Below are 14,068 nucleotides of genomic sequence, written 5' to 3' on the forward strand. Positions count from 1 at the left end.
CACTGTCTCCCCCTTCACCCTGTGAAGCTTTGTTTTTAAGTCCTCCCCCGGCCTTCCTGGGATGCAGCCACTGAAAGGTGACCAGAGCTCACCCACAGTGAAGGTGACAATAGAAACACCTCTGGAACCGGTTGGTGAAGGTTCAAAGCTCACAGAATCCACAGCTTGGGCCTCCCCACCACTCACCTGACTCTGCCACTTCGGAGATGGGCACCCCCTGCTCTTGGGACATGAAGCCCAGGATGGAGAAGATGGCAAACCCGGCCACAAAGCTGGTGCCGCTGTTGAGGAAGCAGAGGGCGATGCAGTCCCTGCAGTGGGTGGGGAGGTGGAAACAGGTGGGTCAGAAAGGGCTGCAGGGCCTCAGGTGGGAGCCAGTGGAAACCCCAGGGGAGCCCTGCACCTCACGGCAGTCAGGCCTGAGGGGGCTGCCTGGCAGAATTAAGACAAGCCTTCAAGGGACAGTTCTGCTCCCCTCACTCCATTAGCTCAGTCTTGGAATAAATCAAGGTAGTCCTTAAAAAATGAGGCTCTGAGGAAGTAAAATATTAATCTAAAAATTACAAACTGCCACAGAGTCTCCCCTCCCCACCATATTGTCACCACACCTTTGGGACACCACCACTGGGACACGATTCAGTGTGGCATGCTAATATCAAGGACATAGGCCTGGATAATCCCAAGCAACAGATAATTCTCAGTCACCTAAGTCTGATTCTGAAATATATGATATATTTTTAGCTAATATTAAAATTGGTGTAAATTCTCTAATATGAACCAGATAGGCCAAGGGAACCATGGGGAGGGGACATGGAAGGGGGAGAGGTGAAGGAAAATAGGTAAGGAGTCCGTGTTTGCTGGGGTGAATGTACAAAGTAGGCAAGACTGAGGCTCCACTGCATGACAAGACTACTTCTCGGGCTTGCTTACGCTCCTGAGCCCCTAACTTCTAAATTAGCCAGGACCCAGGATGGGCCCCGCTGCAGTTTCTCAGCCAACCGCAACCCCCACCCGTTTGGAAACAATCCCTTTGCACATGCTGCAGCTGGCTCCTTTAAGCCACTGGTAGCCCCAGAGTATTGGAAAGTGGGGTGAAGGGTGGGGGTGGGCAAATCCATGAGCTGCTGCACCCTCCAAACCATCCCTGATCCAGCACAGCTGGAGGGACAGTAGAGACATGTAGGTTTGTGGCTCAGGCCCCACTGCCCCAGTCACCTGTAGCAGTTGTTGTGGTACTTGTTGTAGCTGCCCAGGGCCGTCAGGCACCCTAGACAGATGGCGAAGGAGAAGAAGATCTGGGTGCCTGCGTCCATCCACACCTACACATGGAAAAGAGAAAAAGCTGCACCCCAGGGAAGCCAGGGCAGCCGGGCTCCACAGAAGCACACAGGCCCATGCTGAGCCAGGCACTGCCGAGGGCTGGTGAGAACCCTGCTCTCAGCCTGTGCAGAACCCCCGCGACCTGCTATCCCAAGGGGCTCTACTTTTGGAGGCCCTAGATGGGGTTTCTCGGGCACTACCAGGATGACACAGACATTAGGCATTCGAGGAAGAGGACCAAAGGAGGAGGGTGGGTGGGTGGGAGCGTGCGCTAGGACTAGGCCGGGCACCACGTTTTTATCATGGAAACAAACCCCTGTCCTGAGCTCTCCTGGTGGTGTGACCAGTTTGGAAGGAACCCAGAGACAGGACCTCTAGGGTCCGGGGTCCTTACTATCAGACCCATCACGGGCATGTAGTTTGGCCTCTCGTGCCTCAAAACCTGCTGTCTGAAAAACAGGAAGAACAATCTTCAGCTCGCAAAAAGTCAAGAGGGTGAACAGAAATGCATCTGTAAAGGGCTTTGTACTCCTTGGGGGGGAAAGAGCTCTCCAGCTAAACACAGGGTATGGTTGTTACTGTTATTATCTCAGCTGCTGCCCCCGCCTGAGCATGTTATGATTTAGATTTAACAGCTAGAACAACATCCCAAAGAGAAAGAAGTCAAGGCAAACAGGACTGGGCAACCCTGCAGATCAGCAGGAGGTGAGGTCCTGAGGCCACAGACCGCCCCCCCCCAGGCACCTCCTGCCTTCCTTCGAGGTGAGCTTTACAAGGGAGCAGCAAGCCATGGACGCAGGCATCCCAGGCAGCTGTCCCAGCATCTCTGTGTTCCCTACTTCTTGTCTTTTGCCTGGCTCTGCCCCCGCAGTCCTCCAACAGGCCCCTATTTTCCTCTCACTGATATCAGGCTCCCAACGCCCTCACACGCCAAAGCCTCAGTTTCTTTCTGCCCAAAGCTCCTCAGTCCCTATGCGTCTCTCCCTGCCTCCTTCCCCATCGCCACCAACCTCAACCTCCCTTTCTCTCTCTCTTCACACTCACCCCACCAAAGTGCCATTTTACTCAGTGTTACAGTAGCAACCTGACTACATCACAATCACATTAATTCCTCAGTCAGCATCCCTAGCTGAGACACTGAAGCTCTAGGGCTAAAGAAGGACCCAGAAATTTGTATCATTTTTGGAGCTTCCTGGGTGATCCTACTGAATAGCCAGATGTGGAAATCACCACCTGACAGTCCCCAAGGACTGGCGTCAGGGACCCACCCAGGGCACTCACTCCTCTTGTTATATTTCCATTTATGCAGGAATTAGGAAAGGGGGGGGGGAAGATGGTGAAGAAAAGGGGAGAATGTCTCTAGCCTCCTGTCCCTTCTGAGCCCTGTGACTCCATCCCCAAGGTGGGAGCAGGAGCTGTGTGGCAGGAGCTGCTACGGGGAAAAGCGCTCAGAGGCAGAGCCAGAGGGGCCCATTTGCAAGAAAGAGCAGGAAGGACAGCAACACCTGAGGACTTTTTTACCTTGAGGCAAAATATAATGGGAAAGGAGATGGGCATCAGGATTTAGCTCCGAAGCGAAAGAAGGAAAGGGTAGGAATGAAAAGAGCCTGCAGACTAGAAGAGGGGTGCTTACAAAGATCAGTGTGATGCCACAAAATTTGAAGAAGTGCCTTGGGTGGTCTGTTTACTCCTTCAAGTTGTTACAAATCCTTTTTTCTTCTAAAACTCTGCCCCCCAGCTCCTGTAAGGATGGTCATCTCAGGAAAACTCAGTGACCTCTGGTCTGCAAGTCACTCTGTTCTACTTCGTCGTCCCTGCTCACTCAGTAGGTTACAAGCGGCTCTGAGCTTGTACAGCGGATTTACTCAGGGTCAGAGATACAGCGCTGGGGAGCGATGCTTATCTGCCTGGGGGCTCACGTGGTCATGAGATAAGGCAATCTCTCCCAAATAGGTCATCCAGGCCTGGAGGATTTGCTCCGTGTGCCTCACAGTACCCAGGGTGCAGACGGACCCACACGTTACCAGGGAAACTGTCCAGTGCCCTAGAGACCTCTGCGGCTGCCCACATGCCGGCAGGGAGCGCAAATCCTGTGGTCATGAAGTTTTGTAAACTCAGGTTTGGGAAGACAAATTGTGACTTGGCAGTTCACCTTGCCCGACGGGGGACAGACTAAGACTGAGTTGTGAGGAGAGGTTTATGAGAACAGAGAAAAATGCAGCAGGAGAGCTGAGAGGTCAGAGTGCAAGGGTCAGATATGGTGCCTTTGACTAAAGCTCCCTCCCTGAGAGCTTGGCAAGCCCCAGCTCTCTGCACAGCTGCTGCCTGACAAGCCTGCTGGGATGAGGGGAAGGAATGGGGTCAGAAGAAGGACTGAAGGAACTAGCAGAGCAAGCTGTTCTGTTCGCACCGCAGGCAACCCACTCCCTGCCCATGCCAGGAGAACTGGTTTCTAGAATAAAGCTCTAATGTGTCTCTGGCTGGGGCAGAAGACTGACCAAGAAAAAAACAAGTGTGAAAAATGCTTGGTAGAGTGTAGGCAAAAAAGAGTTCTCTGGGGCCACAGAGAAAGAGCGAGACCTCTAGAAAGTCCAGGAAAGATGTTTTCAACTTTGAGTCCAACCCCAAGGATTATTATATTTACTATTTTTAGGAAGAAAAAAGTGTGTAATGGAAAAAGCCTGGGCTTTGGAGTCAAAATGAACTGGATTTCAATTACTAACTCCATTAATTACTGGCTGTGTGATCTTATGCAAGTCACTTAACCTCTCTGAACCTTACCTGTCTCATCAGGAAAATGGGTATAATAAAATACAAATAAAATACAAATAAATAAAAATACAAATAAAATAATGTATGTAAAACTCCTAACACAAAAATAAATATTACTTCCCTATCCCACCTTCGGGGATAATTAAAAACCAGCCTTTCAAACTCTCAAATAATTCATATTCTTTGGAAAATGAATATCACGGTGATTAAGACAACAGACCCCAAAAGACTACTTGTGATGAAACCCAAGCTCCCCACATCCCGCCTCCAACACATGTTAGTTTTGTGGTTTGAATCAAATTTGTAAGGTTTCCTAAGCTGCAGTTTCTTCATCTGTAAAATAAGGCTAACACCTAAGTAATTCCCAGGGTTTCTGGGAGGATTAAACTATGTCACGCACTCAGTAAAGTGTGTGACAAATAATAAGCACCTGATCAACCGTCAGCTAGAGCTGCTGTTTGTCGTTGGCTTATTTTAAATAAACAACTCACCTTTCAGTGATGATGAGGTTCCCTAGACTTCAATGTACAATATCAGAATTAAAAGGCTCGTTCTGATCAATAGTTCCAACTCCTCCCCAAACCCTGCATTAGAATAGCTTAGCATAGAGATTTAAAAGTTTCAATAAAGGCTGTTTGGACACCCTACCCCCAGCCCTGCCCTTATCAATCTACCAAAGTGCAGTAGAGCAGACAGAAGGAAAGAAACAAGTGCTGGGGTGAAGGACACACTGCACCAGTGCAGTCCTGAGTCTCCAGTGCCGTCACCCATGTGAAAGAGACAAGCCCTGGGGAACACCAGCAGAGGCAGCAACCTGTGTGGCACACAGCAAGCCTGGCAAAAGGAGAAGAGGAAAGCACATAACCCAGCATTGTCTCTGCTTGGTTCCCCACTCCCACATGCAGTGCTTGCCAGAGATGTCTTTGGTCTTCGTGTTGGCTAGCAGGAATTTTACACCTTTCTCAAGTGCCAGGCAAATGCCAGCTGGAATTATCACACTTCCTGGGGAGTGCCAGCTGCATTCAATTAGGTTCTGGCAGGGCGTCCCACCCTGCAGGCGCTGCTCTGCTCACGGACAATGGCCTCACTTCATGGGACCAGGCCAGGTGCTTAACAAGGCAGCTCAGAAGCTCAGGACCAAACCTGGCTCTTGAAATCTCTCCTTCCCCATGGTCTCAGAGGACTTGGAAGACATATGCTCCGCACAGCCTACAACTGACTGGGGTTGGAAGGATGGTATCCTGGAGAGCAGATAAAGATGTCTTATTTCCTTCAGTAACCCACACAGAGAATTATGGCTTTATTAACTCTCAGAGGCTATCTGGTCCACCTTCTTTATATAATATTTGTTGGAAGATATATATATTACACTATACCTAGAACAGGCCTGACACATAATAGATGCTCAAGAAATTTCTGCTGAACAAATGAGCTATGAGAAAAACAAAGATAAGTGGACAAGGACTTTGCCTACAAGATACCATAAAGTAGGTGGGATTTGTCATCATTCAGACTTGGATTCCAAGTGCAGGTGCAAGGATGGAAAATTCTTTAAGCTCTCTAGGCCTTAATTTTCTTATCTATAAAATGGAGATACCTCACTGATCTGCTGTGAGGATTAGCTGAAATAATGCATGCAAGCCTTCTAATTCCAGGCACCTAGTAAGCACTCAATAGTTGTTAGCTATAAGTCACCGATCAGGGCAAACAAGGTATTGATCACAGAAGCCATGAATCGGTTCCAGAAAAACTGGAGTCTTTCTCCTTTTACTCTCTCTGCCTACCTGCCTGTCTCCCGGCCTGAAATGTCCCTTCCTTCCCAGCCTGACCTCCAAACAAAGGCGGGCTTCGTCATAGCTTAACCACACCTGTGGTTCACACCTCTGGTTCATACCTCTGGTTCACACCTCTGCTGCTCCAGAACCACAATGGCTCCCTCTGGCATAGGAGATCCAAGCCAAAATCTGTACCTGTCCTCCAAAGCCTTCCCGCAACTCTACTGCCCCACAATCTCCTGCGTGCTACCTACTCTCTCGATTACAACCCTTTGGTTCCAGAGAAGCCAAAAGGCTTATGATAACAAAATAAAAATACACTTGGTTTGGCCTGCCACTTACTTGCTGTGTGACCTCGGGCCTTGTTTGCTCATCTGTACAATGAGGAGTTTGTACTACATGATCTCTGGAGCCCGTTTAGCTCCAACGGCTGTGGCCCTACAGTTTGACTCCAAAGCCTGAGTGCAGCCTTTGGGCCCCACATGGGGATGACACAGCAGCAATCTGTATCTCTGTTATGTCTGAAAAATGGGGAAGGGAAGGGTAAGCCCAGGCCCCACCAGAAGGTCACTGTGAAATGCCCAGGACGTAAGGCTATGTGGCTCCACGGGAAGGTTTCTGACTGTGGGAGCCCTGGCAGCCCCCTGTAGAACTCAGGATGGAAGAACTCATAATTCTGTCAGGGTGGACGGGAGACTTGAGAATAGCTGAGCTTCTGGATCACCCCAAATTCTGCACAAGGGGGAGCCATTGCCTCTGTGTGCACTGAGAACAGGCCTCAGAGTGACTGTGGCAGTGAGTGCCACTCCCTTTTCTCTTGCTCCCGCGCAGCAATTTCAGTGGCTGCGCTGGTGCCTTTCTATATAAATGATTGAAGAGCCAGCCACTTATTCATCTCTTCTGTGCTGGGCGCCTCCAGCCCTAGGTCTCCTCAGAGCCCTGGCATAGACTGAGGAGCTCCTCCAGCACCAAGGGAAGATCCCTAAATTGTACACACGCTCTCCAAGGAGGCAGAGGCAGGGCACAGAGCTGGGTAACACATCTTAGGGGCTCTGGGGGCCCTGGCCCTCGATACCTCCTGGCTTTGCCAGCTTTCAAAATGGCTGCCAACCAGGAGAAGATAAGAAACCCATCAGAGGCAGTGGCTTCTTACTTCCGGCCCTGCTTTACAAACCCCTCCAGTCAGCAAACAGCACCACCTCCTCCCTTCGAGGGCCAGGGCCACGAAGAAGCTGGCTGAGGGGAGGGAAGAAGCAGGGGCCTCTTGACAACTGACGGGAAACTCGACACCAGTCCAGTTGGTGCTGGGAGGGGCTGGGGAGCTGGGCCTAGGAATAGGCCACGTGACAGAGGGAAGGACCCAGAGGGGGCTAGTGGAGGCTTAAGAAAGAGAGAGGAAGCTAGGTGTGAAATGAGATCTCCAAAGGAAAAAATACAAAAAGGGGATGGGCAGATGTGGAGAAATAGGTCCAGCCTGTGAGTAAAGACCATTAGTGACATACTTGCTGCCCCTAAGAAATATTACTGGGGCCTCAGGGCCCCCCAGCTTTCCTGGCAGCTGTGAACTAAGGAGGGGGACCACAAACAGCAACTAACAGACGCCTCTGACCACCCCCACACACAGAGCATGGATGCCTTAGGGCTGAGCCAGGAGCAGGGATGCTTCCCCAGAGCACAGGGAAGGGCCGTAGCTCAAGTACCTTCAGAGCCATGTGACAGCCTTGTCTGCGGCTTCTTACCTGGGGATCCCACAGACGGGTGAGGTTTGGATACAGGTAAAACTGAATTCCTTGGGCTGCCCCAGGCAGTGTCACCCCTCGAATTAAAAGAACCACCAGCATGAGGTAAGGGAATGTGGCGGTGAAGTATACCACCTGGTGAAGAGGCAGATGAGGCACAAGACACTGGTGAGTTAGTAAGGAGGGGGCTGGAGACCCAGCAGTGAGACTGGAGGCAGGAGCTCCCCACCTACAGGTGGGGTTCTTCTGCCCCTACCCTTCCCCCTCGCCTCCCGCCCCCCGCAGCTGTTCAGTTCCACCTCCCCTCTGCCACGAGCCACAACCTCTCCTCTCCCTACCCCCTCCGGCTTAAAGCCCCCCTCCCCGACACATACCCAGTAAATATTTGTTGAGTGACTGAATGACCTTAGGCATTCTCCCAACCAGCGTGTTTGGATTTATGGCACAGGTGGTCAGGTATGAAAAGATCTGTAACACAGGATCCCTCTCCTCCAGAGTTTACGAGCTTCGTGCAACCAGACAGCCAGATTAGGGTGGAAGCCTTGGCAGAGGCCTCCAGGGCAAGAGTCCAGAAGAACTCACAATGCCCTTCTAACACCTCATACACTCTAGGACAAAGAGTCCCCCACATTCTCAGGTGGGTTGAGAATCATTTTGAGACTAAGTCTTAATGGAATTCTTTTTCCAAAGAAACATTACGTGAACTAGGGAGCCATGAACTGTGTTCAATTTGCAACGGGCCCACAAACGTGGTATATTCCAAGATCAAATTCCCCTGGAAGTATCCTTCTGCCTTTCTCTCTCTCGCACGCTCTCTCTCTCTTTCATTTCATCTCCCCAAATACCAAAAGGACAAGGGATTAAATCCAGGAGAGGCACAGAATCAAGGAAAAGCACTACATAAAATCTGTATTGGGTCATTCCCTCCCATCCCTCACTATGCTACAACTTAGGGACCTCTTGGGTGACTGAACCCCCAGTGAGGGCGGGGAGCGCTAGGATGGGAGGGCCAGGCGCTCTCCCACACGGACCTTGCCTGTGGACTTGACCCCCTTCCAGATGCAGAAGTAGCAGATGACCCAGGCAAGCAGGAGGCACAGGGCCAGCTCCCAGCGCAGGGCCCCCAGGTGCTGGATGCCATCAGAGATCTTCAGGACCCGCCTCCTGGGGAGAGAAGGTTGAGCCAGGCCCCACTTTTGCTGCCAGCCTCCATTTGGTAGCCTGCATGTCTCGGGCAGCAGAGCTATGTCTCCAGGCTCTTGTCCAAAGGCTTGTCAGTTCTTGTCACCTGAATCCATGAGGCTGTCCTTTACCCAGAGATGGGGGTAGATACAAAGGGAGGCAAGTATAAACTGTTCCCAGGTAAGTTTGCTCTGGGAGGCTGAGTACCAGTGTGACCTGGAGAAGGAGGTGCAGACACATATTTTCTCAGCCAGGGTTTTAGGATGTTTTGATATCAGGAATTATGCCCTAGATGCATGTCAGTATTGGGGAGAGGAGAAGGTAAAAGGAAATGCACAGGCAGCTAAAGAGAGGAGGGGAGCTAGGAGGTGGACCCACAAACATGTACACTAACATGGGGAGGGGCACATGGGGGAAGCAAGGAAGGCACCCCTGACGAGAGTGGCAACATTCTCATCTCTGAACCCAGTTCTGCGTGAACCACAAATACAGGCACAACAGAAAAAAAGCCACTTAGGTGACAGGGCCACCAAAGAAGGAAATGGAAATTGTTCCCTAGCTATCCATTGAGAGTCACCACTGCAGGAACCCATCCCCCCGCCCTTCTTTCAAGCACACAGCTCTCAGTGGGGTGGGGAATGGGCCTTACTTACTCCCAGAACTCGAGGACAGGAGAGGTGGCATTCTCAGAGGTCACGTTCAGGGAGCCATTGGTCCTCTGGAACTCCACACAGTGCTCTACTCCGGGGTCCACGGGAGGGAAGCAAGAGGAAAAACATTAGCCAGTAGCTGGGGTGAAATTGTAAGAGAATGGAAGTGAGGTATCTGGAAGGAACTGGGCTGAAGTTGTCTATACAAACATCCTCAAACACATACGGACCTCAACAAAACCCACCTCTCCCTCTCCCACACGCCTCTACTTTGGTACATATTCTTAATACAGCACGATCCGATGGCATCAGGAAAGATGCAATGCTTTCTGCCTGCTTCAAAGTATATAAATATTTCTAGGTGACTGTCATGTAGAAGCTCACGACCTTGGAGGAATAATAAGAACGCCTTCTAGGGAAGTGACGCAGCTGAGGAGCTGAAAAGCACAGGTACAGGTAGGTACAAGGAAGCTCTGGCTGGATTCCTGACCCTCTGGGTAGTGACTGTGTGGCTTGCTGAGCCTCACTTCCCTCACGTCTAAAATGGACATCAGAGTATCCATTTTCAGGATTGATAGGGGATTAAATGAAAACACGACTGGAAAGTGCTCAACAAGCAGTGGCTCTTAATGATCTGTACACGACTTTGGAGTTTCACAAAGAGCGTTCATATTGCTTCTCACATTTTATTAGTACAATAATCTTCGAAAATATTAAGCCAGATCATGTTTTCCCCATTGTACACATGAAGAACGGGAGTCTGCTTAGAAATGGTCTGTCTTAGCTTATAAGTGACTAAGTGAGAGCCAGAATCCAGTTCAGCAAACTGTATGTTCTACCTTCTAAATATCTAGAATCCGACTTTCTCATTATCACCACCGCACTACCCCGGGGCAGCTCGCCATCATCTCATGCCTCCCCAGCTGGCTTCCAGTTTCTACTTGTACCTCCTTTGTCAAATCTCCATACAGCAGTCAGAGTGATATTACAGTTTATGCCACAATTTATGTCATGTCCCCGTTCAAGGGTTTCTTACCCCACTCAGAGAAAAAAGAGCCAGAACCCCTATAATCAGCCCCAAGGCCTTATTCAATCTACGCCATCGCCTCTGGCTTCATCTCCCACTGCTCCCACTCACCTGCTCCAGCCCCATGGACCCCTTGCTGTTCTCTGGGTGCTACAGGCACTGGCCGCCCAGGGTCTTTCACTGGGTGTCCCTCCTACCTCGTGCCAGCCCCCTGCTATCTCAATGGCTCACCCCGCCTTCTTCAGAGTCCCACTCAAGTGTCATCATCTCAGTAAGGCCTTCCCCAATGACCCGTGTCAATTACACCACATCCCTAAAACTCCCAATCCCTGCTCCCTGCGTTAGCTTTCTCCACAGCACTTTTTCTAACACGATAGCTATAACTCATTTATTTGGTTTATGGTCTGTTTCCTGTCACTAGAATGACAACTTTATGCAGGCAGGAACCTTCGTTTTCATACATTACCACATCCCTGGTGCTTAGAACAGAGCCCGACATAGTCAGAGCTCAGAAATATCTGTTGAATGATTGAATGTCAATCCAGCACTCATCTCACTAGACATGTCACTTTTCTTGAAGCTTCAGCATATCCAGAAAAGTGTTGTTTCATCTTGACAGCACAAGATGTCCTATGCTATTCAAGATGTTAGGCTCACAGTAAAACCAGACGCACTAGGAGAAATGTCTCAAATGTCAAGAAGCAAAAGACTTGGGTATTGAGTTTGCCTCAGAATTGTCTCAGAGACACCCACCCCCAATCAACCTAAAGGCAGATAGGCCTAACAATGCCCTGAAGCAAAAGCCCTAGGCCACCAAATTTCACAGTTTTATAATAGGAACTCCACTGAGGTCTGGATAAAATCATCACCTGACTAGCTAGTTGTCAAGGGTGATTTCAGTGCACTTCGATAGAAGGAAGGAAGGAAGGAAGGAGGGAGGGAGGGAGGGAGGGAGGGAGGGAGGGAGGGAGGGAGGGAGGGAGGGAGGGAAGAAAGGAAGGAAGGAAGGGAGGGAGGGAGGGAGGGAGGGAGGGAGGGAGGGAGGGAGGAAGGAAGGAAAAAAGGAAGGAAGGAAGGAGGGAGGGAGGGAGGGAGGAAGGAAGGGAAGGAAAGAATCATATAAAGAAAATATTCGAATAGAACAGATTTTTAAAACTTGCTTCATTCAACAAATATTTTTTTAGTTCTTGTGATATAGCCAGCCCTGGGCTAGGCATAAAGGCTATCAAGATAAAGACATCTTTTCTGCCTTCAAGATCTTGCTGGCCTTTGAGAAAACCAGACAACAAAGAGACGTGGGGCAGGAGCCACAGAAGGACCAGGGCTCAGTGCAGTACTGCCAGACACATTTGAGAAGAACCTAATGCATACTGGGGTGTCAGGGGAAGTAGCTCCAAGATTTGACTTTTCACTTGAAAAATGGTGGATTGGGCTGGTGGCAGACATCGGCCAGGGAATGCCTGGAGAGGGAGCATAAAGTTTGAGGGCCAGAGGGGCGTTGAATACCATTGCAGAAATGTGCCTCCCTGGCAAGGAAAAGATGCAAACTCCAGTTCAGAACTGAGGAACTTATCCAAACAAGAAAAATTAATCATAGCACAGGTGCGGCCTCACCGACAGGCCCTGGGAACTCTCTGGCCAAAGAGAGCAAGATGGAATGCTGAGGACCCAAACAGGACATGTCCAGTGTGCTCCCTACCTGCGCTGCCCAAAGGGGGCCATTAGCCATGTGGGGCTCTTCACACTTAAATTAATTCAAATTAAATAAAAATTTAAAAAGTCAGTTCTTCACACTCACTAGCCACATTTCAGGTGCTCAATAACCACATGTTGGCTACATTGCAGATAGTACATCATCACAGAAAGTTCTTTTGGAGAGAACTACCCTAGGTAATTTTAATTTTTTGTTACTTTCAACTCATTAGACTCACTAGTTCTCTTGCCATTGGTGGCTCTTGTAGTCTTACAGGCACAAGAGAAAATCAATTGCTATTATAAATTATATTGATGACATACAAAGCAGCTTATTCCCTGGTTAAATCCAGATGAATTATGAGTTGGAAAAACCTAACATAGTATCAGAGAGAAGATATGAGGAACCAAAAAATGAAGAAACAATATATACATATAACTAACCATGATTCAAATAGAAATAAATAGCTAAACCACATAAACAGTCAGCTCTATTTGCATAATATATGAATTCATAATACAGTAATTGAATATTCTTTTTTAATTCTTTGATATTTGGCCTGTGATGCTGCTGAAATCTCGCTCTTATCTTTGAGGTAAGATCTCCATGACCTACTCGGCAGATTCCTAGTGAGTCCCTACGTTGTGGTTAGAATTGGGTTGTCTGCGACGCTGAGACAATCCCACTCCTGGGTGGTGGCAGAGCAGGAGGAGGAAATGGGCTCCGGAGGTGGCCTTACCTGTATTCCACTCATTGCGGCAGCTTCCCCAGGGAAGGTCGATGGTGAAGCTGCTAAAGAGGTAGAAGAGGGCCCAGGCCAGGACAATGATGTAGTAAATGTTGAGAAGGATGACGATCATCTGGGAGGCATAGCCGATGCCTGGAGAGGGAAAGGGGCCGAACGGGGCTGGCGACAGTGCACAGATTTCTCATACACGACCCACCCCTGCTTAGGAGAGCGTTCACGTGCCACTCCCAGTGTCCTGAAACAAGAAGGGCTGGGACCTAGGCTCCTGGCTCCCTCCTCTCCCTTCCCAGCCGCAGGAGCGTGCTTCCTTCTCGCACAGCCCTGCCCACGTATGGAGGAGGGGTCTTTTCTCCCTGCCTCCTGCTGCCTTATCCAGGCTTCCTGTGCACTGTCACCTTTACCAGGTTCTGAAAGTTTACTGACTCAAAGTTATTTTAAAATGTGTGAGACTAACTCTGAGATTCCAATAGTTAATGTCCCTGGAATTAGTCTCATATATTTCTGAAACATAAAAACGTATGTTAACAGCAGGAACAGATAATTCACATAGGAGACAAATACAAATAGATCCTCCCTCATAATTGCAGGTGTGCAAAATCAAACAACAATGAGGTACCTTTCTGCATCTACAGCCTTAGTGAAGATTTTTACCAGTGATATAACTCAATGATTTTTAAACTTGTCTACATATTAGAATTAACTGGGGATAGTTTAAAAATTCCGAAGCCAGACCAGACCCCAGACCAATTAAATCACAATCTCTGAGGGTGGAGTACAGACCTTAGGATGTTTTGATGGTTCCCCAGGTGGTACCAATATGCAGACAAATTTGGGAACCACATATAGCTCAGGAAGGAAAGATGTCTAGTGACATGTCTAGTGACACTGAAAGTCAGTATACTTCCACAGGACAACTTAGTAAGCCAAATCAAGAGAGATCAACTTGCTCATCCATTTGATCCAGTGACTTTCATCCTGGGAGTTTATGCCAAAGAAATAATTCCCAAAAAGTGGAATTATCTCAACAAATATACATAATAGCAGAATGTAACCATTTTATAAGTAATTGAAAATAAGAAAAAGCCCAAAACAAAGAACTGTTAAGTAATTTATAATATATCTACTTGATGGAAGTTAATGTAATCATTAAATGATTACATAG

General features: G+C 48.9%; 1 protein-coding gene across 4 annotated transcripts in view; it reads right to left on the reverse strand.

Annotated features, from left to right (window-relative positions):
- The window catches only part of SLC6A13 (solute carrier family 6 member 13), a 43,711-nt gene that overhangs the window by 6,084 nt on the left and 23,559 nt on the right, over positions 1 to 14,068 (reverse strand). For all 4 annotated transcript variants that reach the window (XM_033118589.1, XM_033118590.1, XM_033118592.1 and 1 more), the window contains 6 exons: positions 12,898 to 13,038; positions 9,442 to 9,526; positions 8,638 to 8,770; positions 7,607 to 7,741; positions 1,216 to 1,319; positions 187 to 311 (listed from right to left, as the gene is read on the reverse strand). In XM_033118589.1, the coding sequence (XP_032974480.1) occupies positions 187 to 311; positions 1,216 to 1,319; positions 7,607 to 7,741; positions 8,638 to 8,770; positions 9,442 to 9,526; positions 12,898 to 13,038 (723 nt within the window). The remainder of the gene's footprint in view (positions 1 to 186; positions 312 to 1,215; positions 1,320 to 7,606; positions 7,742 to 8,637; positions 8,771 to 9,441; positions 9,527 to 12,897; positions 13,039 to 14,068) is intronic.

This window comes from Rhinolophus ferrumequinum, chromosome 10, assembly GCF_004115265.2.
Source record: "Rhinolophus ferrumequinum isolate MPI-CBG mRhiFer1 chromosome 10, mRhiFer1_v1.p, whole genome shotgun sequence".
Lineage (NCBI taxonomy): Eukaryota > Metazoa > Chordata > Mammalia > Chiroptera > Rhinolophidae > Rhinolophus > Rhinolophus ferrumequinum.